Source organism: Mirounga angustirostris, unplaced genomic scaffold, assembly GCF_029215605.1.
Source record: "Mirounga angustirostris isolate CCGP_5_RB_7025 unplaced genomic scaffold, mMirAng1.0.hap1 SCAF_1, whole genome shotgun sequence".
Classification (NCBI taxonomy): domain Eukaryota; kingdom Metazoa; phylum Chordata; class Mammalia; order Carnivora; family Phocidae; genus Mirounga; species Mirounga angustirostris.
Window position 1 is genome coordinate 146,076,027 of NW_026991709.1, and position 24,862 is coordinate 146,100,888.

At 38.1% G+C, this 24,862-nt stretch overlaps 1 protein-coding gene across 9 annotated transcripts in view; it reads left to right on the plus strand.

Moving 5' to 3' along the window:
- The window catches only part of ULK4 (unc-51 like kinase 4), a 599,599-nt gene that overhangs the window by 24,461 nt on the left and 550,276 nt on the right, over positions 1-24,862 (plus strand). For 7 of the 9 annotated variants that reach the window (XM_064589489.1, XM_064589509.1, XM_064589506.1 and 4 more), the window contains 9 exons: positions 1,125-1,200; positions 4,735-4,827; positions 6,837-6,952; positions 7,106-7,175; positions 8,522-8,618; positions 13,733-13,837; positions 16,464-16,524; positions 17,882-18,063; positions 18,398-18,444. In XM_064589489.1, the coding sequence (XP_064445559.1) occupies positions 1,125-1,200; positions 4,735-4,827; positions 6,837-6,952; positions 7,106-7,175; positions 8,522-8,618; positions 13,733-13,837; positions 16,464-16,524; positions 17,882-18,063; positions 18,398-18,444 (847 nt within the window). The remainder of the gene's footprint in view (positions 1-1,124; positions 1,201-4,734; positions 4,828-6,836; positions 6,953-7,105; positions 7,176-8,521; positions 8,619-13,732; positions 13,838-16,463; positions 16,525-17,881; positions 18,064-18,397; positions 18,445-24,862) is intronic. The other 2 variants (XM_064589495.1, XM_064589502.1) reach the window with 2 other exon arrangements.

Consider the following 24,862-nt stretch of genomic DNA (forward strand, 5'->3'; position numbering starts at 1 on the left):
ATCCTGAGAAGGGAAAAAACCCAAAATCTTATTTTGAAAATAGTCCATAGTTATAAAAAAAAATGAAACTGCATTTGTTTTTTCTTTAACTTTTATATTAAGAGTGACTGATTTCTACAAAAGCTATCTCCTGTAATGATGATTTCTGATTTTTGTTTTGTTTTGAATACTCATAATATTGATTATTGGTTTGTCCTGTAAGTTAAGGATTTTTATGCAGGGAAGAGAAACTGAAAATGCAGGTGTCAAAGGTCTGGTCAGGATACCCCTGGTGGCCCAGGCTTAATTAGGGATCTTCCTTTGTGGCCATAGTGCCTAATAACATCCTCTATTTGATGTTTTTGTCCACTGTCTTCATGACTACTTGTAACCAGAGACTGATAATTTGGTTGTGGTATATTCTAATTTAAAAAGAACTAACATTTGGAGAATACTGGAATCGGCCAGGATCATAATATTGTCATATTTATTATTTTCCTGTTAAGAATCATTAAAATAGGGAGAGGGAGAAAAGAAGGATTGCAAGTATTTTTATTGTACCTTGTAAAGCCAAGTTGGTCAAATTAAGAATGCCTCAGAAAATGAGGCATAATTAAAAGTTGAAGATAAGGGGCGCCTGGGTGGCTCAGTCATTAAGCGTCTGCCTTCGGCTCAGGTCATGATCCCAGGATCCTGGGATCGAGCTTCGCATCGGGCTCCCTGCTCAGCGGGAAGCCTGCTTCTCCCTCTCCCACTCCCCCTGCTTGTGTTCCCTCTCTCGCTGTCTCTGTCAAATAAATAAATAAAATCTTAAAAAAAAAAAAAAATTTGAATATAAGGGTATGAGTTTGTCGGGCTGGTGATCCTTACCAGGCTTATTCAATAAAGAGGAAGTTGAGAGGTTAGTCAAGACTTAGTTTTTGAGATTCATGCTTTTTATGGTCTAGGAAAAAATATTTATTTTTATGCCCACACCTCACCCCCCCCATTAAATGGAGGCTGTAATTGTTAATAATGGATTCAGTGTTTTCTTAAAAATGGTATGTGCTTAAAATACTATTACTCTAAATAGTATGGTATGGTGTAGGGTATGTATTCATGTACTTACCACTTGTTTTTCTTTTTGGGAATCAATTTGTGTATAGATCCTTCTCTTCCTAAAGCTTCTTCAGATTTTATTAATTTGCTTGGTGGCTTACTTCAAAAAGATCCTCAGAAAAGGTATGTATGGGTAGTATTTTAATATGGAGAAAAGGTATCTTTTTCTCCTTTCATGTACTTCTAAAATAGTACTGTTATATACAGAGAGCTATTCGAATTACTCTTAGCATAAACTCAGATATTGTTTTTTGTTTTTTTTTTAAGAGTGTTTTCTCTCTGCAGGTATTTTTTTTTTAAGTTTTTAATTCCAGTTAACATACAGTGTAATATTAAAGATTTGTTTATTTTAGAGAAAGTGAGAGAGGGTGAATGAGGGGAGGGGCAGAGGGAGAGGGAGAAATAGACTCCCTGCTGAGTGGGAAGCCCTACATGGGGCTCCATCCCATGACCTAAGATCATGACCTGAGCTGAAATCAAGAGTCGGCTGCTTAGCCAACTAAGCTACCCAGGTGCCCCTAACATACAGTGTGATATTAGCTTCAGGTATACAATATAGTGATTCAGCACTTCCATACATCACCCGGTGCTCATCACAGCAAGTGCCCTCCTTCATCCCCATCACCTATTTCACCCATCCTCCCCCCCCACCTCCCCTCTGGTAACCAGCAGTTTGTTTTCTCTAGTTAAGAGTCTGTTTCTTGGTTTTTCTCTCTCTCTCTCTCTCTTTTTCTCTCTCTGTTTGCAGGGGTTTTTAATCATGAGGAAGTTTTAAAAGCCCATTTCTCCTTTAATATATTAAATGGTTGCATAGTAGGTTGACAGATTTTCTTGTAACTCCCAAATCCAAGAGGGACATTTTTTCCCATTGTGGATTTCAGGCTAAAACTGTCTTATACTATTGAATGAGGGATGATGCTGTCAAGATAGTTAATGTAATAACTACTGAGTGGTATTTTAATGTGATATGTTTTTATGATAATCCTGTCATAACAAGGGTATCAAGTGTGAGGATCATAGGCACAGAGTGAATTTTCTGAGTTACAGTAATGGCAGAAAGTTAGAAATCACTGTGGCATGGGATAGGGGAAGGTGGAAGGGAGGAGGGGAGCAGCCCGGACGGGGCCTCCCTGGGTTGGCAGACAAGAGCAACTGGTTTCTATTTCAGATTCTGCCTCTAGGTAACTGGGGGGTTTTTAGGCAAGTATTTGGGGTCTCTGCTTCAGGGTGTAAAATGAAGAGTCAGTTTAGTGTAGCATGTAAAATAATGCATTCTCTAGCTTCCTTAAATATAAGAGAAAAACTGCAGAAGGAGATGCTAATTCTTGTATAAGTTGTAGGACAAACCCCTTGCGCTTACAATGGATGCTCTTAGGATTGGCGTTATTTTGCTGTAATCTTCCAGACACCTTTTGATAGGATACAAATATACTTGAGAATGGTGTATTCACATTTCCACATATTAATATTCTTGTATACTCTATTGCATAAGTGGTACCACTCTGTAACCTAGTTCTTTATGTCTGCTAAGTCCTTTTAAATGGCTATAGAATGTACCTGTGCTAACCTTAAGCACAGTAAACATTTAGAGTGTTTCTTTGTTTTTTTTTTAAGATTTTTATTATTTATTTGACAGAGAGACAGACACAGAGAGAGCACAAGCAGGGGGAGCAGCAGAGGGAGAGGGAGAAGCAGGCTCTCCACTGAGCAGGGAGCCCAATGCGGGGCTCGATCCCAGGACTCTGGGATCATGACCTGAGCCGAAGGCAGACGCTTAACGACTGAGCCACCCAGGTGTCCCTAGAGTGTTTCTTGATTTAGAATATTATATGGGCTGCTACAGTAAAAATCCTTTTGTGTATTTGTTGTTGTTCACTTGGTAGTTAACAGCTTTGGAGAGATTTCTGACCGTGGGTTTGGTAGCCAGAGGCTAAGAACATGAAACAGTTTGATGCATTTGCTACATTCTTGGAATGTGTGCTGATTTAGTAACCTTAGAGAGCCCCTTCCCTCCCAGCGTTACCTACAATGGACTTTGTTGACCTTATTTATATTAGCCAAGCTGCCAGATGAAAAAGAAATTTCACTTTATGGGCAATTTTTATTTCTCTGTTAGTGAATTTTAAGAGCCCTTTGTGTAAAAGGGATATGATTGCAGATTCTTTCTCTTCATTAATCATGTTTTAGTTTTGATCTAAGTAGTTTTTCTTTTTTCTTTTTTTTTTTTTTTAAGTAGGCTCCTAGACTCCTGGCCTAGCGTGGAGCCCAACACAGGGCTTGAACTCATGACCCTGAGATCAAGACCTGAGCTGAAATCAAGAGTCGGATGCTTAACCAACCGAGCCACCCAGGCGCCCCAGAGTAGTTTTTATTTCAATAGAGACATTTTGAATAATCACATTTTCTCTTTTGTTTTGAAATTTCAGTCAGGCTTAACCATTCCGAGTCTGATTATAACTTGAAACCTACTCTATTGATTGTAAAAACTAATGCATTGAAAGTGAGTCTGGATTTTAGATACAGCCTGAAGTCATTTTAATGTGGGTGAACTAGCTAGATAACATTTTGGCTTCTACACAGAAGTGTGACTGTGTAAAATTATGAGGTTAATTTTCTTGTTTATTTCTGAATGCAGTTCTAAAAGTAAAGCCCCCAAAATGAAATGTGTGAAACAGGTAGGGTATATAGAATAAAGGATGACAGAATATAGATTGATAATTGATATGTTTACTTTAAAATTTTAAGCTAATTATAGACTCCTTTCATAGACTGTTTTTGAGAACCCAAAATGTTTTCATCAGGCTCCATGGAATATGAGCTCTGAAACTTCCAATACTTAGTTGTCAGACTCTTTCATTCTGTACCATTTAAGGCTTCTGAATTATTTTTTTGAGTTTCACTAAGAGATTATATACTAAAATGAAAATAGGGGCGCCTGGGTGGCTCAGTCGTTAAGCGTCTGCCTTCGGCTTAGGTCATGATCCCAGGACCCTGGGATCGAGCCTCTCATCGGGCTCCTTGCTCAGTGGGAAGCCTGCTTCTCCCTCTGCCTCTTCCCCTGCTTGTGTTCCCTCTCTTGCTGTTTCTCTGTGTCAAATAGATAAATAAAATCTTAAAAAAAAAAAAAATACACTCCTTTCATAGACTGTTTTTGAGAACTCAAAATGTTTTCATCGGGCTCCATGGAGTATGAGCCCTGAGATTTCTAATATTTAGTTGTCAGACTCTTTCGTTCTGTACCGTTTAAGGCTTCTGAATTATTTTTTTTTGGTTTTGCTAAGAGATTAATTGTACACTAAAATGAAAATAGGGGCACCTGGGTGGCTCAGTTGGTTAAGCGTCCTACTCTTGGTTTTGGCTCAGGTCATGATCTCAGGGTGGTGGGATTGGGCCCCGAGTCAGGCTCCACACTTAGCAAGGAGTTTGCTTGAGACTCTCTCCCTCATCCCCTCTGCCCATATATGTGCTCTCTGGTGCATTTTCTCTCTCTCAAATAATTAAAATCTTAAAAAAAAAATGTATGAAAGAATTGCTGAGGTACATTTATAGAGAAAAATTTGTAAATCCTAAAATCTGGTAGATGGGACATGACTTGGGAATTGTGCATGGTAAATAAATCATGTTAAAATAGAATTATAACAATTATGTTTTATAAAGATTAACTTGGGCAGGCCTACTGCAGCATTCATTTTGGAAGGATGCCTTCACTAGGAAAGATCAGGAATCAAGCACTGAGGATTCCAACGTCAGGTAGTATATAAGCTTATCTTTGTGTGGGGGGCATGGTTATTAAATGATCATACTGATTACTGTTCTATCAATGCAGCATCAATGACATGAATTTCTCTGCTGACTAGGAGAAAATCAAACATTTCTTTAAGCGTTGCTTAAAGAGTTTAGTCATGACATTCTGTGTTCTCAAATTTGCTTTTTCTGATCAGTTGTTTATTCTCCAGTGATTTACTATGCTAGTCATTAGCTCTGGCCATCCAATGTAACTCACTTTCCACCTTGTACGCACATGGTAGGATCTCATTTCCCCGTTTTGAGTTAGATGTGGTTATGTGACTTGCTTTGGCTAATGAAATGTGAGCAGAAGTGACGTGTGTTCATTCTGCATGGAAACCTCACAAGCCAGTGTGAGATTGGACACATTTCTTCCCCCTGATGGGGTAACTAGGTTGGAAATGTCCAAATAGGGTTGCTGTCAGGCCGAGTCTTCCGTGACAATGATGAGTGTAGCTTCCCTGCAATGGCTGTGTGCATGAGTGAGACAAAGTGATGAGATTCAAGCCACTGGCATTGGTGGGTTGTATGTTACCACAGCATAACCTAGCTCCTGTCTGATCCTGACTAATACACCTCATTTTTGTTATAAAATCTTCTTAGCCCAGGACACTTACACACGTGATGGTATAAAGAACCAGCTGAGAAGTTGTCAAATAAAGTTCTGCTAATTAGGCTTTGCTCCCCCTCCACTTATTCAGTGGTGAATGGTTGTCTGATCCTTGATTTTCACCTTGGCAAATTCAGTGTATTGGATAAGAGAAGCCTGAGTTTTATTTAAGGTCTCCCCAAACTTGGGTTTCTCTGATCCAGTGAGATTCAATCCTGTTCTCCCCATTGTGTTAGGGTCTGTAGGGACTACAGAAAGTGGGACCCTGGTCCTGGTCCTCTAGCATCAGCAAGTCACAGAACACCTCTGCCCTTAGTTTGTCATCTTCCCTCTTAAATCTCTATGCCTTTGATTTTGTTTCTTGCCTTATTGCCCCCTTGCTAAGCCTTTTTCAGTAAGATGTTGAACAGGAGTGATGAAAGTGAGTATCTTTGCCTAGTTTCTATCTCTGGGGTGAAAGCCTTCAGCCTTTCACCATTAAGTACAATGAGCTGGAGGTTTGTGTAGTTGCTCTTTGTAGTTTGAATGAACGTTCAATTTTGTCAAATGCCTTTTTCTATCAGTTGATAAGATCATATGGGTTTTCTTCTTTAGGCTCTGATTATGGACTCTTACATAAATTGGTTTTCAAATATTGAGCCAGCCGTGCAATCCTACAGTAAACCCCACTTAGTCATGCTATTTTAGAATTTTTATGTCTTGCTGCAGGTGTTTGGGGCCAAGTGGCAGGAGGACAGCGAGATAGGAGAAAAAAAGAACAGAGCAACAGGGATTTGCCTCATGTTCTTGAGATCATAGCTGTGTGATTAAAGGAGGTGCCCCTCTCTGTTGTAGGCACTGGCTAGAAGCTGCTGTTTCCCCAGCTAGCTGCTGCAGGATTACCCGGAGGCTGGAACAGAATAAAATGGAAAAAGAAACAAAACAGAATAAAAAACCAAAACAAACCAGGGAATTTCCCCTGCTCTGACCCTTAGAGGTCCCCTGTCCTGTTCCTTAGAACAGAAATAGGAAGCTTATCTTGGGGGTTCCTTTTGTCTGTACTCATTGCCTTTGAGTCCAGGCCAGGCAATACTGGAAGGGGAAAAATAAATGGGAAACTCACTGTGGGTTTATTGGTACTTTGAGTTCTGGTTTCCTTCCCCAATCTGAATGCTGCTATTTATTTCTCAGGGATAAGGTTTATAGACCCCGTACAATGCCTTTGGTATAGTGAGTGCTCATTTTAGCTACTCAGTGACCATACTTTCCAACTCTACGGCTTTGCCAAATGTTACCTGTAAGTTTCCCACCTCTTGTTCTACACAGAAAATGATGGAAAGCTCAAAAGTAAGTTTGATTGTGTTGGCTTTCTCCTGTTGAACAGCAGGAAAGTGATGGAGCATTCTGGGACACAAGATTCCAAGGAGTTTTTGAAGCCTCCGAGCGGACAAGCCAAGGGGGAGAAGAGTGGTCACCGACTAAGTCACTCTTTCAGGCTAGGTGAGCTCTCACTGGAGCACGTTCATGCCGCTTACGATGCTGTTTCTGAGAGTTTCTAGTTTTTGTTACCGCTCTTAAAATTTTTGTCTGCATCCTGCTCTTCTCATGGTATTTTTGGTCCTTTATGGATAATGTTTTTCTTTCCTGCCACAGAGAATCCAACTGAGTTGCGGCCTAAAAGTACTGTTGGGGGTCAACCGAATGAGTCCATGTTTCTTCTCAGGTAGGTATGTTGACAGAGCAGGAGGGAATCCATGGGAGATGACAGGGTCTTCCCGAAGCATCTGTTGTCCTGGTGGCAAACCGTGTTACACAGAGCTAAAGGACAGGGATGTGAATGCCAAATTCCAGTTTCACTCTCTGCTTTCAAAGTTAATGTTAAGTGCTGGCCAATGGAATGTTGACTTGGCTGTGCATTTTTTTTGTGTGTGTGCATTTTTAAAAGTTTTTAACTGAACCACCTATTCATAAGGGTTGAAACCTCTTCATTTTGTACTTTCCCTTCAAATAGAATTAAATTTGAAATTTTAGCAGGCCAGCTTCTTCATTGGATAAAGGCCCACAGGAAAGAACAGGTGTTTTTTGTTAAGCATTGTTTTATATGGAGGCCTCAATAATGTTTACTTAATAATGTAATCATCAAAACAATTAAAAAATCAGAAGGGTATTTTAATGTGATTAAGACCAATGTATTTAAAATTTTAGTAATATGTGTTAAGTGTTACATTTTATTTATAGCTTTAGTCTTAGACACAAATAGTTTTATTTTAATGACATAGGGGTTGTAACAATAAACTAAAGTTTCCTGACTTGTTTTACTCTATTTAAATATAAAATATGTTAACTTTATCTATATACATTCTAGGCATTTTAAATACAGTTTTTAAAAACTTTGATCTTTGGCATATTTTGTGAGTTAAATAAGAACTTGTTCAAGGAATGAATAAACAGATAAGTGAAAGAGAGGTGAGAATCTTGATACTTGGGAATTTGAAGGAATTCATTGTAAAAGACCCTAATGATCTGAATGGAAAAATTTGTTAAAATGTGAAAAACTCAGAGACCCAGGAGTAATGGAGTGACCCACAGAGTATGACAACCAATTTTAAGGGTAGGAGGGATCATTAAAAATAGGTGCAGATTATAACTTGTTTCTTAATCGGTACCAAGATCATTTCCCATTTCAAACATATTCTGAAATTGTAAATATTTTCCATCCTTTATAGAGTCCGATCTGTTTTATTATTTATTATTATACCAGCAGACATTTAAAAAATAATAAAACCAATGTTTTAAGATTTTTAGTTAAAATAGAAACTACTGTATATAACATAGGTGCTATAAATAAAAGAAATAATAAATTAACCAGGAAATTGCTTTGACATTTACAAAAAAAGTGTTGGATAATCCCAAATTAGGGTTTAAATATATGAGATCACCAAGAATCTTGATTATTCTGTTTTTTTCATGAGATATGTTTTTTTTTCCCCTCCAGATAATAGTAAACCTTAAATAGTAACCTTAAAGTTTCTAAAATGTGAGTAATGTTGACTGGTCTGTATTTTCCAGTTCTCGTCCAACTCCAAGAACAAGCACTGCAGTGGGATTAAGTCCTGGTGAGGATAGAACTCAGCATTCACCCCAGAAGACTTCTCCTTTAATCAAGGTGAACAGAGGGGGACTTTTTCTTTTTGTTTTTTTTTCACATATGATATAGAGACTCAGAAGAATAATTGCCAAGTTCATCTCTGAACTATGATTGAAATGACGAAATTTACAATTAAGTCGTCATCTTTGATCACTGGTTTTTCTGGTAAGTACCCTTAAGAGGGAGCTGGTTCATAGTTATTTCTTTGATAACAGCTTTCCTGAGATATGATTGACATCCCATGTAATTCACTCAGTTGGAGCGTACAATTCAGGGGCTTTGAGCATATTCACGGAGTCATGCAGCCATCACCATAGTCAGCTTGAGAACACCTCATCATCCCACAAAGAAACCGCACACCTATTAGCAGTCACTCCCATCTTCCCTCAATTTCTCTCTCCTCTGACCCTAGGCAACTACTCATTTTTGTCTTTATACATTTGTCTATTCTGGACATTGCATGTAAATGAAATATGTGTTCTTTTGTGACTGGCTTTTTTCACCTAACCTAATGTTTTTAAGATTCATCCAAATTATAGCATGTATCAGTCCTATGTTCCTTTTTAGTGCCAAAAAATAATTTGTTGTATATACCACATTGTATGTTTCCATTCATCAGTTGGTGGACATGTGGGTCATTTCCACCTTGTGGCTCTTGTGAATTGTGCTGCTGTGAAGGTTCGTATGCATGGTTTTGAGTGGGCATGTGTTTAATTTCTCCTTGTACCTGTAGGAGTATAATTGCGGCATTGTGTGGTAACTCCGTGTTCCAAGACTGCTGTGCCATTTTACATTGTCCCCCAGCAGTGGGTGAGAATTCCAGTGTTTACCCATCCCTAACAAAACTTGTTACTGTCCATTTGTTTTCTAATTGTGGTAAAATAGGCATTACGTAAAATTTACCATTTCACTATTTTTAAGTGGACAGTTCTGTGGCATTCCCATTTTTGTGCAACCATTCCCACCATCCATCTCCAGAACTTTTTCATATCCCAAACTGAGACTGTGTACGCACTAAGCAATAGCTCCCCATCTCCCTTTCCTCCCAGTCCTGGCAGCCACGATTCTACTTTCTGCCTCTGGGAATTTGCCTAGTCATCTCCTACAAGTGGAACTATATAATATTTGCCCTTTTGTGTCTGGCTTATTACACTCAGCGTAATATCTTCAAGGTCCATCCATGTTGTGGCATGTGTCAGAATTTCATTCCTTTTTAAAGCTGACTAATAGTCCATTGTGTGTATAAACCATGTTTTGTTTACCTGTTCATCCATCTTTGGACACTTTGGTTGCTTTAGCCTTTGGGCTACTGTGAATCATGCTGCATGGTAGCAATACTGGGGTGTATGAAATTACATCTAGCTTTGATTTGCATTTCTGATGGCTAATTAGGTTGAGTATCTTTTCATATGCTTATGGACCATATGTATATCTCCTTTGGAAGAATTCAAATCTTTACCCATTTGAGTTGTAGGAATTCTTTATATATTCTGGGTATGTGACTTGGTGGTAGTGTCCTTTGAAGCACAGACATTTTAAATTTTGATGTAGTTCAAATTATCTTTTTGTGTGCGTGTTTGTTGTTGCTTATGCTTTTGGTGTCATAATTTAGAAGCCATTGGCTACTTCAAGGTTACAAAGGTTTATGCCTATGCTTAGCTCTTACCTTTAGCTCTTTAATTCATTTGAGTTAATTTTTGTATATGGCATGAGGCGGGGGTCCAGCTTCATTGTTTTGCATGTGGATTTCCATTTGTCTCAGCACCATTTGTTGAAAAGACTGTTCTTTCCCCAGTTAATTATCTTGGCATTCTTGTTGACTATGAATTGACCATAAAGCCAAGGTTTATTTCTGGACCCTTTAGTCTGTTGATCTGTGCATCCTTCTCATGCTGGTAGTACAGTAACTGGTTAGCTATTTTTTTTTTTTTTTTAAGAGAGCGAGCACAAGGGTGAGGGAGGGAGGAGGGGGAATGGAGAGGGAGAGGGAGAATCCCATGCAGGCTTCATGCCCAACACAGAGCTCAGTGCAGGGCTCAATCTCATGACCCTGAGATCATGACATGAGCTGAAGTCAAGAGTTGGACACTCAACTGACGGAGCTACACAGGTGCCCCAATTTTTTTTCTTTCTTTTTTTTTTTTTTAAGTAGACTCCATGCCCAGCGTGGAGCCCAATGCAGGGCTTGAACTCATGACCCGGAGATCAAGACCTGAGCTGAGATTGAGTTGGATGCTTAACTGACTGTGCCACCCAGGTGCCCCTAGCTAGCTATTCTTGATCACCATAGCTTTTTAGTAAGTTTTGAAGTTAGGAGGTATGATTCTTCCAACTTTGTTCTTTTTCAAGGTTTTTTTGGCTATTCTGGGTCCCTTGCATTTCCATGTGAATTTTAGAATCAGTTTGCACTTTGCATGTTTCTGTAAAGAAGCCAGCTGGGATTGTGATAGCAGTGACATTGAATTTGGGGAGTATTGCCATTTTAACAATGTAAAGTTTTCCTGCATGAATGTGGAATGTCTATTTGTTTAGGTCTTTAGTTTTGTTCAGTTTTTTTTTTTAATTTTTTTTTTAATGTGATGTTAATCACCATACATTACATTATTAGTTTTTGATGTAGTGTTCCATGATTCATTGTTTGCATATAACACCCAGTGCTCCATGCAGTACATGCCCTCTTTAATACCCATCACCAGGCTAACCCATCCCCCCACCTCCCTCCCCTCTAGAACCCTCAGTTTGTTTTTCAGAGTCCATCGTCTCTTGTGGTTCATCTCCCCCTCCGATTTCCCCCCCTTCATTTTTCACTTCCTGCTATCTTCTTCTTCCTCTTTTTTTTTTTTTTTTTTAAACATATAATGTATTATTTGTTTCAGAGGTACTGGTCTGTGATTCAACAGTCTTACACAATTCACAGTGCTCACTGTAGCACATACCCTCCCCAATGTCTATCACCCTGCAGAGATATTTTGAATTAAAGTTTTCTGAAATTATTGTATTTAGTGCTTGAGAGATATACTTTCAGTTGTTATTGTAATTTTTATGTAATGTAAAATGCATTTGGACTGCATGAAACTTATTTCTGCATTGAAATGAAATATAAATGCATTATAATCTCATTCTGCCAATAATTATTTAGTTATATGTGAGATAGAAAATCAGTGTAAAAGTAAAAAATGCATTCTGAAATAAATGTTGAATCTCTTCTGACACATGGTTATTGTAGAGAAGTGCACTTCGTCATTTTATTGAGAATATTCAAGCAGTAATTATGTAAGTACTATATGAGGGTTTATCTTTTATAATTTTTTAAGTGATACTTTTAGATTCAATTACAAACTTTTTATAATACCTCTAGAAAACTTGGGGCACCTGGGTGGCTCAGTCGGTTAAGCGTCTGCTTTTGACTCAGGTTATGATCCCCAGGTTCTGGGATGGAACCCCACATTGGGCTCCCTGCTCAGTGCGGAGCCTGCTTCTCCCTCTCCCTCTGCAGCTCTCCCTCCTTGTGCTGTCTCTCTCTCAAATAAAATCTTTAAAAAAAAATAATTGTAGAAAACTTAGAAACTGTACAAGAGGACAAAACCCCCCCCCCAAAAAACAAAAAAAACCCCCAAAACAAAACCTACTTGTAATTTAATTACCCAGAGGAACTACTGCTTATATTTTGACATTTCTTCCTTTGGTTCTATACATATGTGTTCATTTTCAAACAAGGAAACATAATTTTTTAACTTAATTTTTTTTTCATTTAGTAGACTGTAGTGTTTGATCATTTAGTTTATTCCTGAGCATTATATTTTATTTTTTGCTATCATGAGTAGGTTTTTCTTTTTTATAGAGAGAGTGTGAATAGGGGGTGGGGAGGGACAGAAGGAGAGGGAGAATCTTGAGCAGGCTCTACACCCAGTGCAGAGCCTGATGCAGGTCTCGATCTAACGGCCCTGAGATCATGACCTGAGCTGAAATCAGGAGTTGGATGCTTACCAGCATGGATGGAGGGGAGGCAGAACTACCCAGAAATCCTTGGTATTTCCTTTTTGTAATCTGTTATCTGTGCATACATTTTGTTTATATAATATAGGAAATTAATTTTTACATATAAATTTCTAATTGGTCTGCCTAATTCTTATAAGAATATACTATATTAGAATATAAGTCATTCATTATGGCCTTTCTTTGAAGTCTTTCTGTTTTGAAAGTCCATGCCTTTAAGCATTAAAATTTTTGTTTTCCAAAGTTGTTCCATACTTACTCTTCGTGTATTTTTTTTTATATGTCTGTTTTCTAAATTGCAAAGGGGTGGTCTTGGTTTCTGGGAACTTTGTTAGCTAATTATTCTATTCCTTTTTTCATGCCCCTGCCTCAGTTTTGGATAATTTCCTCATTTTTCACTTCACTGATTTGGTTTTCTGTCTTGTTCAGTTTGCTGTTCAGTGTTTCAGTGGAAATTCTTAATGCATAAATCCTCTTATTTTGTCTGATGTGAAGTCCTAAGACCTAGCACTAGGAATGAGAGTTCTGTTTACTGTTTGAGCACAAAGAAACCTCTCAAAGGAACTGATGGCAAATATCTGGTTACTCATTTTCATTATGTGTTAACTCTACTTCAGCTTTTATAAAGATAGAGGGTTTTAACACTTAGGTAACAGGTCCCAACTTGACCCTGAAATTCTTTTATGCTGTAATTTTTAACTTCATACTGAATATTCTATAAAGCAGAATAAAGTGATGAGTGTTCAGTGGATGAATGAATAAAACCATGCTGGTGATTGAAAAACCAGTTTGCCTCGTCATAGCTTAGAACATTAGAGTATAGAAGATCTGTTTTCTGGTCCTAACCAACCTTTGTGGTAAACACAAACAAGTCCGTTACTTTGTCTGAGCTTTGTATTTTCCTTCTGTAAAAAAAAAAAAAAAAAAAAAAAAAGGCGGGGGGGGGGGAATGATGATACAGAGGTACAGAGGACTGAGGATCAAAGAAGACTGTGAAAATGTTTTGATTAGCAAAGTGAGGTGTGCTGATCTAGGTGACCCTTCCAGTGGTGTCTTACTCAGCATCTTAAGAGCTCAGTTTTTAAAAGCTCTTCACTAGTCACAGAATCAAAGCCTCATTTTTGTTCTTATTTCAGAATACAAGTGAATGCCTGAGTCAGCGGGACCTGGAATCCCAGATGAGAGAGCTTATCTACATGGACTCTGATCTTGTTGTCACCCCGATTATCGACAACCCAAAGGTGTGGAAACGTGCTGTAACAGCTGAGGGCTGAGCTTTAGACTTTCCTGGCAGCTGGAATTCTGGTGATACTGTCATTGCAAATATTCTTTGCCGTATTTTCTTTGCCTTTCCTCATGTCCGCTTTTATGTCCCTTGTGCCATGTGTCTACATTTCTAATGCCCGCCCTGCCTGTAACCCTCTTCTCTTCCTGCATTGTTTTCAGCTTCACTGAGTGGTGAGTTTCTTCCTCTTCTGCATCAGCTCTGCCTCCCCTCCATCCATGGGCTTCTAGGCCTCAGACCTTCGTCCTCAGTCCCTTCGTTTCTCCATATATACTTGGGTGAATTTCTCCAAACACTCTAGTTGTGGATGTGTTAGGAAAGCAGATATGGGTGAGCACTGCTCCCCCGACTGGGGTGGGTGGGCAGGGCACACGGAGACCACGCCCTCTCACAGGTGCTCAGGACCCCAGGGCAGATGGTGGGGAGACACTGGGAGCTTGAGGAGTCCTGGTTCACAGTGCACTTCATACCCAGTGTGATTTTTGCTGCTTCATGATGCTTGGAATGTAGTGCTATATTACTAGCGGAGGATGAGTATTCTGCTTAAGAAAAGAAAAATTAATTTCTCAGGCCCTCTGTACTACCTATTCTGTATTTTAATTTTTAAATGTCTTTTTCTCTTTTTAATTTATGGCCATTTTCTCTCCTCCTTGGGGAACATTACTGTAATTTAGAACAAATGGATTTTTGGATGCGTATTTATTAGGTAGACAAGATTTAATATAGATTACCCAACAATTTTTCATAATGGAGCTAATTCTTTTCATGAGTTCAGATATCTGGCAGAGTAATTATGTATCATGCCAAATTTAACGTAATGGGTCATTTTCCCAGTGGACCTTCTAAGAAGAGTTTGTAATATCTTTTGACCATATTTTTTCTGTTTCTTTATTTCTATTATAACCATACTTAATTGTTTTGGGGAAGCCTTAGTAGAAATTTTCTAACTTCTAATTTTAGACATACAGAAAAGGTTCAAATATAGTAGAGTTCCTGTATAGTTTTTACCCTGCTTTTCCTAATGTTATAATCTTATAGCACCGTAGAATGGTTAACAAAGCCAGGGAATTAACATTGGTACAGTGCTATTAACTAAATTCCCAAATTTATTGAATTTTACCAGTTGTACCACTGATGTCCTTTTTCTCTTCTAGAGTCTCTTGTTAACAGTTTGCTGTTATGCCTTCTTTTCCTCCTACTTCCTGTCCTTGTGTTTCATGGCCTTGTGGTTATTTCTTGGCTTTCCTGACCTTGGCTTTCATGACCTTGACGTTTTGAAGAGTACTGGTCAGGCATTTTGTAGACTGTCACTCAAGATGGGTTTGTCTAAGTGTTTCTTATGATTAGTATGTATGAGGTTATGCTTTTTTGGCAAGAATACTACCAGCAAAGCTTTTTAAAATTCTCTGTAGTGAAGTTTTGGAGGATTTAGACATAGAGATGATGGTTGAATTTTTAATTAAAAGTCTCAGGATGAAAGTACCCTTTGTTGTTCCAAACTTATGGGTCAAACTACCTGTTTTTTCCCCTTTCTTAAGAAAACCAATTGTGTGCTTTCCTATTCATGCTGTTTACAGCTTCCTGCAATGGTGTGTTCTCTAAATCAACCACGAAGTCCTTGCCATTCTTTAAAACCTCAGCCTCCCTCCAGCTCTTCCATAAACCTTGTCAGCCTAGAGTGCTTTCCGCATTCTCTAATATTTTAGAAAATTTTCTTTCTGTGGAATGTTCCAACTATAATTATGTCCTGCCCATTTTGCATTGTTCAATATTGTATTTTTTTTTTGTTTAACAGGTTTTATCTTCCCAACCAGAGTATCAGCTCTCTGACCATAGGATTGTGTCTTTTAAGATTTTTTTTTAAATTTATTTATTTGAGAGAGAGAATGAGAGAGAGCACATGAGAGGGGGGAGGGTCAGAGGGAGAAGCAGACCCCCTGCTGAGCAAGGAGCCCGATGTGGGACTTGATCCCGGGACTCCAGGATCATGACCTGAGCCGAAGGCAGTCGCTTAACCAGCTGAGCCACCCAGGCGCCCGGATTGTGTCTTTTATATCTTGGTTATCCCCCTTAGCACTTAGCATACTGCCTCACCCTCTCAGGTACCCAATAAGTATTTGTTGATATGACTAAATTTCTAACCTAGAGGTTGATTAGCTTAAGAAGATATCCTTTTAAGGATATCCTTACCAGGATAAAGTGCTTCTTTTTTAATGAAGCTTTAGTTTATTGCAGATATCAATTGAAGTGATATTTTAAAAATTTTATGTATTTCAAGTAAACTCTACCCTCAACATGGGGTTTGAACTCACGACCCCAGAGATCAAGTGTCACATGTTCTACTGACTGAGCCAGCCAGGTGCCCTGAAATGATTTTATTTTTATAAATTATTATCTGTGTGTGTATATTTTAAACTGAAGGGCAATGTTGAATTCTTTTTCTTTTTAGTGACAAATTTTCAGTGATTTTTTTTTTTTTTTTATTCTGCCCTAATTGATTTATAATCTGGTACTGGGCGATATATTAGGAGACAGCTGTCTCAAAAGGCGTCTTAGAAGTTTTTTTGTTTTTTCTACCACAGATAATGAAACAACCACCAATTAAATTTGATCCGAAGATACTGCACCTACCGGCACATTCAGGTAGGATTATAGCGGCCTTGTCAAACACATGGACTCTTAGAAGATAGATATAAATCTGAAATTTAATAGCAAATGGAATATCTTATTTATTGAATAGCTAAGTTCCTGTGTTCTTGCCACCTGGCTATATTCTTGGGGCAGAGCTGTGTATGTCATAAACCTGTAGTCCATTCATGCGAGTGTTTCACCTTACTCAGCTGAGTCTGGGCTGCCCTGGACTCTTGGGGGAGTGAAAGTTCCTGTAAAGCTGGGTGGGCCCTTCTCTTGCCCTTGCCCCTTGTGGAGTCCATTGAATTTCCAACACTTATGGTGCTCTTGTGGGTACAGAGGGGTGGAGACCATAATGAAGAATTGAGATTCTGCTTCAGAGAGTGGGACAGTTGACAACAGGGGTCAGATGGTTCACTTTTGTGGGAATGGAGATACTTATGGTATCTCATGATGTGGGAATGGAGATACTTAAGTTACTTGAAGGATGATTGTTATGTTTCCTTTCACCTAATGGGAAGTCTTAATTGGGATGAATATCAGAAATTGCTTTATACCTTAAATTTTGATGTATTTTGTTTGATAAAATATATTTGCAGCTATTAAGCTAGATCCAGAAAAAACTTGTTGTCATAGCTAGAGTATAATCTATAATTTAAAAGCAAATCAAAGTAAATTAAAAATAAAATATATTCAAATTTAAATAAACTGTGCCAAGTAGAACCACTGTTCATGAAAACCTTAGAGGAGTATTTCAAAATAATATTCCTTCCCTTTCTCCCTTTATGCTGAATTATTTTAAGAAATTATTATTACAGCTTATTTTGTTTAAAGATAGAAATTAACTGAAACTATGTTAGTTTTAGATGGCATCTCATTGCCCAGTTTTTGTTTTCTGTTTGTGGAGGGTTTGGACTTGGATTTTCCAGAGGACTATTCACCTGTTATGCTTAATAATTTCATTGGAACCTTTTAACAACTGTACAATTCTTGGCTTTTCTGACATTTTAAGGCTAGATTGCTTTATTTATACAAAGGGTATTTTGCTTTTTTGTAATACAGTTTAGCTTTGTATTTTGTTAGATTCTAGGTTGCAGGATGATTCTCCTGTAGTCATCTGTTATGCATAGTTTTCCATTCACATAGTGAAAAAGTCTCCATGGGTAGAAAAAGAGGAATCTAGAAGAATAAATAAAAGTAGTGTCATCTTTGGAGGACTTTTTGGTTTTGACATTGTAAAGTTGGGACTTTCTTAGTCCTCATCTTATTTATTGAAATTCTATGTTCCATTTATTTCTCTTGTAATGTTTTCAGCATTTTTTTTTTTTTTTACATGACACCCACTTTTAACATTTTCTTTCCTCTCCAGTGGATAAGTTAGTATTTCTAAAAGACCAAGAGTGGAATGACTTTTTGCAGCAAGTGTGCTCACAGATTGACTCCACTGAGAAGAGCATGGGGGCCTCCCGAGCCAAGCTCAATCTCCTTTGCTATCTGTGTGTTGTGGCTGGACACCAGGACGTGGCCACCCGGCTCCTCCATTCCCCGCTGGTATGTAGTTTGGTTGTAAAGACTCCTTTCCTGGTCCTTGCAGTGTGCCTTTTGCATGAAACTTTTGTATTTCTGTTGAGATTAAAATGTTAGTGCTAAAATATTAATTTGATCTAATTACAGTGGAAAAAAATGATTTATCAAGATTATAGGTTTGCCGAAATTATTGTTTAATCCTCACGTCTGAAAGCAGTTGAATAGACAGTAATCATGAACTTTTTTTGTTGTCTCCTAGTGCAGGATTCACATTTCCATTGTCTACAGGTCAGATGTGTTAGTCACTTTCTGTGTCATTTCATGAATGAAATGTACATCTTATTTTTTTTAATTCTAGTTCCAGTTGCTAATCCAGCATTTGCGAATAGCTCCAAACTGGGATATGTAAGTATCATTTATATTTTAATAAATTATTCATTAATAGTTACAACATATTTATCAAAAGCACTTAGGTCCAAATTCTTATATACTAAAGTAATAGAATCGTAGGCAATCATAGGCATCCCAACTGCAAATTTAAAAAGATTTCAAAATAGGCCTTAAACTATTATAAATATAATTCTAGGAATATATAAACTACATCTGGACACTTTGTTACTGTTCCTCTTTTGAGTATTTTTTTTTTTTTTTAAGATTTTATTTATTTATTTGACAGAGACACAGCGAGAGAGGGAACACAAGCAGGGGGAGTGGGAGAGAGAGAAGCAGGCTTCCCGCCAAGCAGGGAGCCCGATGCAGGGCTCGATCCCAGGACCTTGGGATCATGACCTGAGCTGAAGGCAGACGCTTAATGACTGAGCCACCCAGGCGCCCCCTCTTTTGAGTATTCTTTATTAAACACTTGATCCCTGTGTTTTGGTTTTGCTTCCGGCAGAGTTTTCCCTTGTGACTCTATCTTTCCCTTACGTGATGCATGACTTCCTCATGATGTTACTTAAAATCTAATGGGATTATCCTCTGTAAGCTCCTGATGGAAGGATGTATATTTGCTTATTTTGCAGGCAGTATACCATGGTGGAAAAACACATTAGATAAAGGTTAGAAGGCTCTGGGCTCTGGTGGCCAGTGAGACCAGGCCGGATGATTACCTCTTTCTGAGTCTCAGCTCCATGGTGGGAGAGGAGGGTCTGTGTGGGGCAATGGAATTGAATGGGCTTCGGATACAGACAGACCTGGGTGTGAATCACAGATCTGCCTTCTGGGCAAATTGCCTTAAGTGCTGAGCCTCATTTTCCTCAACTGTAAAATGGGGATAGTGTATCTACCTCGTAGATGTTAATAGTTAAACTTTGAATGCGATAAGTACATGAGCTACTTTGCATGGTGCCTGATTCTTCCTGGGTGGGTGGTAGATGTTGGAGCATGGAGGTTGCAGTGGTTGTGCTTGGTATTCTTAAGCCTGCTTATCTTGTATTCTCGTTAGAGAAGCACACAAAAACATAAAGGTGAAGGGGTTTTGTGAAATGTGCTAATAGCAATTATTCTTCCATGTTGGTGAAATTTGGGGGAAACGAGGTATTCACAAAATGCTTTTTTTTTTTTGCATAATTTTTGTTATGCATCTTCTAAGGTTACTTCCCCAAGGTAAAAATTGCCATTGCAAGTAGGATTTTTAGGTGATTTTTGAGTATGTAAAACTTTGAGAGGGTTTGTGGTATGCTCACTAAAAAGAAACCAACAAAACCGACACTTCAGCTAAAACTTATATCCTTGAATGGGGTGCCCCCTGCTGACTTGTAAAAATAGACATTTTTTTTTTTATCCTTTCCAAGTACTGTTTCCCCCCCCCCCATCTTTTAGATTGAAGCTTCATTATAAAACAGCTTGTGTTTGAGGAAAATGATAAATAATAAGGTACACAAATCCTCTCCTTGGAACCTTCTTTTATTGTCTTCCTCCATTCAAACACCAGTTCTCCCAGTGGGGCCTTCTCTGACCCAGGTCAAATCCCCTTAACAGCATATAGGGGTCCTCAACTTAGCTGGGGGATAACCACTGTTGAAGTAGATGTGTTTATTTCTTGGCTTTGTTCAGCATATAGAAAAACAAAATAGAATAACGTGATAGAATGTTTTGTTTCTCCAAACTGAGGGTTGCTGGAGGGGAGAGAGGTGGGGGAGTGGGGTAACTGGATGATGAGCTTTAAGGAGGGCACATGATGAAATGAGCACTGGGTGTTATATAAGACTGATGAATCACTGCTCTCTACTCTGAAACTAATAATACATTATATGTTAATTGAATTTAAATAAAATTAAAAAATGTTTTGTTTCTTCTTATAACATATGTTACGTAATTTTTTTGAGAGCGGGAGAGGGAGAGAGAGAATCTTAAGCAGGTGCCACGCTCAGCACAACCCTGAGATCATGACCTGAGCCGAAATCAAGAGTCGGACACTTAACCGACTGAGCCACCCAGGCACCCATATGTTATGTATTTTTTAATGTCATCAACTATTTGTCTAGGACTTTTTTCAAGGTATGCCTTTTCTTCTATGCTAGGAATGCCTGATCATTTAATTTACCCTGTTCCCTATTTTTGGATAATATTATAACATTGTAAATAGTATGTCGATGAACATTTTTGTGTTTAAATCTTGGTGCCTGTTTGTTTTTCCTTTTTTCCCCTTAGGGCAGATTTATAGAATTAGAACAAATGAGTACAAGGCAATAAATAGTTCTGCTACTTCTGATAAATTGCTTAAACATTCTTTAGAAACATTGTACTGATATGTATACCCAGTTGATGTGTATAAAAATGCCCTTTTGTTAGAACTTTCAACAGTGGATGTTTATAGAGTTTTGTATCCTTTGCCAGTCAACTTTATTGTGGTATATAATCCACATATAATAATGCATAATATTTTAAAAACCTGTATTAACTGTATTTGGGAATATACATCATATGAAATTGACCATTTTAGTAACTATACAATTCAGTGGTTTCTGTACAACCATCATCACTATCAATTTCCAGAACTTTTTCATCATCCTAAACTGAAGCCATTACCCATTAAACTTTAGCTTCCTATTCCCCTTTTCCCAGTCCTGGTAAACTTTTATTCTACTTTTTGTTTCTATAAATTTGCTTATTCTATACCTAATATAATTGGATTGTACAACATTTATCTTTTTGCAGCTGGCTTAATTCACTTAGCTTAACATTTTCAGAGTTCAGCCATGTTGTAGCATGTATCAGAAGGTCCTCCCTTTCTAAGGTTGATTAACATCCCCTAGATGTATATGCCACATTTTATCTTTTTACCTGTTGGATACTTAGGTTGGTTCTACCTTTGGTTATTGCAGATAATACTGCTATGAACATTGGTATACAAATATCTCTTTGAGTCTGTGCTGTCAGTTATTTTGGGTATATTGAATTTATTGTTGGGTTATTTGGTAATTCTATCTTTTCATTTCTCGAGGGGACATCATACTGTTTTCCACATCGCTATACTATTTTACATTCCCTCTAGCAGTGTACAAGGGTTCCGATTTCTCCACATCCTCTTCATCATCATCATTTTTTTTTTTTAAATAGTAGCTATCCTGATGGGTGTGAAGCTGTAAGTCATTGTGGTTTTGATTTGCATTTCACTGATGACTAGTAATGTTGAGCATCTTTTCATGTATTTACTGGCCATCTGTTTATCTCCTTTGGAGAAATGTCCGTTCATGTTCTTTGGCTCTTTTCTAATTGGGTTGTTTTATGTTGTTGATTTGTAAGAGTTCTTCATATCTTCTGGGTATTAACCCCTTGTCAGATTATGTGACTTGCAAATATTTTCTCCCATTCTGTGGGTTGCCTTTTCACTCTTGGTAGTGTCCTTTGAAACTCACATTTTCCACTTTTTCTTCTGTTGCCTGTGCTTTTAATGTCCTATGCAAGAATTCGTTGCCAAATTCAATGTCTTAAAGCTTTTCATCTCTTCTAAGAGTTTTACAGTTTTAGCTTTTTTTTTTTTTTTAATTTATTTTTTGACAGAGAGAGAGAGACAGCGAGAGAGGGAACACAAGCAGGGGGAGTGGGAGAGGGAGAAGCAGGCTTCCCGCAGAGCAGGGAGCCCGATGTGGGACTCGATCCCAGGACCCTGGGATCATGACCTGAGCCGAAGGCAGACGCTAAACGGCTGAGCCACCCAGGCGCCCCTACAGTTTTAGCTTTTATATTTAGGTCTTTGATCCATTTTGAGTTAATTTTTGTATATGGTGTTAGGTAAGGGTTTGACTTCATTCTTTTGCATGTGCATATCCAGTTTTCCTAGCACCATTTGTTGAAAAGGCGTCCTTTCCCCATTGAATGGCACCCTCGTTGATAATCTTTTGACCAGATATGTGAGGGTTTATTTAGTCTAAATATCAGTCTTCATGCCAGTCCCACAGTGTCTTGATTACCACAGCTTTGTAATAGTTAAGTTTTGCAGTCAGAAAGTGTGAGACCTCCAACTTTTTTCTCTTTTTCAAGATTGTTGCTTAGTTGGGGTCCCTTGGGAGTCATATAAAGTTTAGGAAGGATTTTCTGATTTTTGGTATAAGTTTGACAGTTGAATAAGGTAAAGTAAATGTTCATCATCAGTTTTTTAAATACAGTTTCTTTATTTGTGAGTTTTTTGCTCTGTTTCACCTCTTAGTTGATTGGATTTCATTTTTTTCAGTAGTTTTTCTTTTTTTTTTCCCTTTTCTTTTTTTCTTTTTTTCTTAAAGATCTCTGAGTCTCTGCTTCTCTAGTTGTTACCTTCTCAAGACTTTCTCTCTGGTTTTAGGGTTTAGGCTTAGGGGGCTGACTGAGACCTTCTTTTGCCCTTGGGCTCGCTCACCCCTGTGCCATGCTTTGGAGTTTGCTCTCTCTGTTTGCACAGCTCTGGAAGACTTAAGGTTGACCTGTGTTTTTCTTCTTTATAGGTGACTAGTTTGATTGTTTTTCAGTGTCTGGATTTTTCTTTTTGTTCTGGGCCTGTGAAATTTTATTGGAATGTGTATTTCTTTTTACTAATTTGTTTTGGCAAATTAAGTCTAAGTGCTTCAGGCTTTCTTTAGCTTCCCTGTTTCCTTAGGATGTCTTCTGTGTTTCATCCTTTTTCTGCTCCTGAAAGTTCTATAGGATGGGTGTGGGATTTCCTGTCTCTCTCTTTTTTTTCTATTTTTTAAGATTTATTTATTTGAGAGAGAGAGAGAGAGAGAGAGAGCAGGAGGGACAGAGGGAGAGGGAGAGAGAATCTCAAGCAGACTCCACACTGAGCAGAGAGCCCAACACGAGGCTCGAATTCATGACCCTGAGATCATGACCTAAGCTGAAACCAAGAGTCAGATGCTTAATGGAGTGCGCCACCCAGGTGCCCTTCCTGTCTCTTGACTCTTTATTTTCTTTTGCTTTCTCACTCTTTTGTTGAGATATAATTTACATATCATAAAACTCATGTTTTTTGTTTGTCTGTATTGAGTTTATTTTTTAGAGCAGTTTTAAGCTACAGCAAAATTCAGAGGAAGGTACAGAGATTTCTCCTTTCCTTCCTGCCCCCACACAGGCTAGTCTCCCCTATTATCACCATCCCCCACTAGAGCAGTACTTTGATTAGAACTGATAAACCTACATTGGCACATTATAATCACCCACGGTTCATAGCTTACAGTACAGTTCACTCTTGGTTTTATATGTCCTTGGGTTCGGACAACTGTATACTGACCTGTATCATACAGAGTATTTTCATTGCCCTCAAAAATCTGTGCTCTGCCTATTCATCCCTCTGACAATCACTGAACTTTTACTTTCTCCATAGTTCCACCTTTTCCAGAATGCCCTACTGGGAATCCTACAATATTGGGATCCTACAATATTTAGCCTCAGATTGGCTTCTTTCACTTAGTAATATGCATTTAAGTTTCCTCCATCTCTTTTCATAGCTTGACAGCTCGTTTCTTTTTAGTGCCAAATATCTCCTTGTCTTCATGTACCACAGTTTATTCACATGCTGAAGTATACCCTGGTTGCTTCCAAGTTTAGCGTTTATGAATAAAGCTGCTGTAAACACCATGTGGACATATGCTTTCAACTCCTTTGGGTAAGTCCCAAGGAGTATGATTGCTGGATCGGGTGGTAAGAGTATGTTTAGTTTTGTAAGAAACTTCCAAACTGTCTTCCAAAGTGGCTGTACTATTTTGTATTCCCATCAACAATGAATGAGAGTTCCTGTTGCTCCATAGCCTTGATAACATTTGGTGTTGTCAGTGTTTTGGATTTTGGCCATTCTTATGCGGGTATAGTAATATATTGTTTTAATTTGCATTTCCCTGATGACATATGATGTGGAGTGTTTTCTCGTATTTTTATTTGCCATCTGTTTATCTTTTTTGCCGAGGTATCTGCTAAGATCTTTGGCTCACTTTTTCATTGGGTTGTGTTCTTATTGTTGAGTTTTAAGAGGTCTTTGTGCATTTTGAAAGACAGTCTTACATCAGGTATGCCTTTTGTAGATACCTTCTTCCAGTCTGTGGCTTGTCTTTTCATTCTCCTGATGTTATCTTTCACAGAATAGTTTTTATTTAAATAAAGTCCAGGTTATTATTTCTTTCATGGTCTGTGCCTTTGGTGGTTGTATCTAAAAAATCCTTGCCACACCTGAGGTTATGTAGGTTTTTTTTTTTCCTATGTTACCTTCTAGCAGTTTTATACTTTGACATCTTAACATTTAGATCTTTGATCTGTTTTGAATTTTTGTAAAGTGAGTAAGATCTGTTTCCAGATTCATTTTTTTTTTTTTTGCATGTATGCTAGCACCATTTGTTGAAAAGACCGTCTTTGCTCC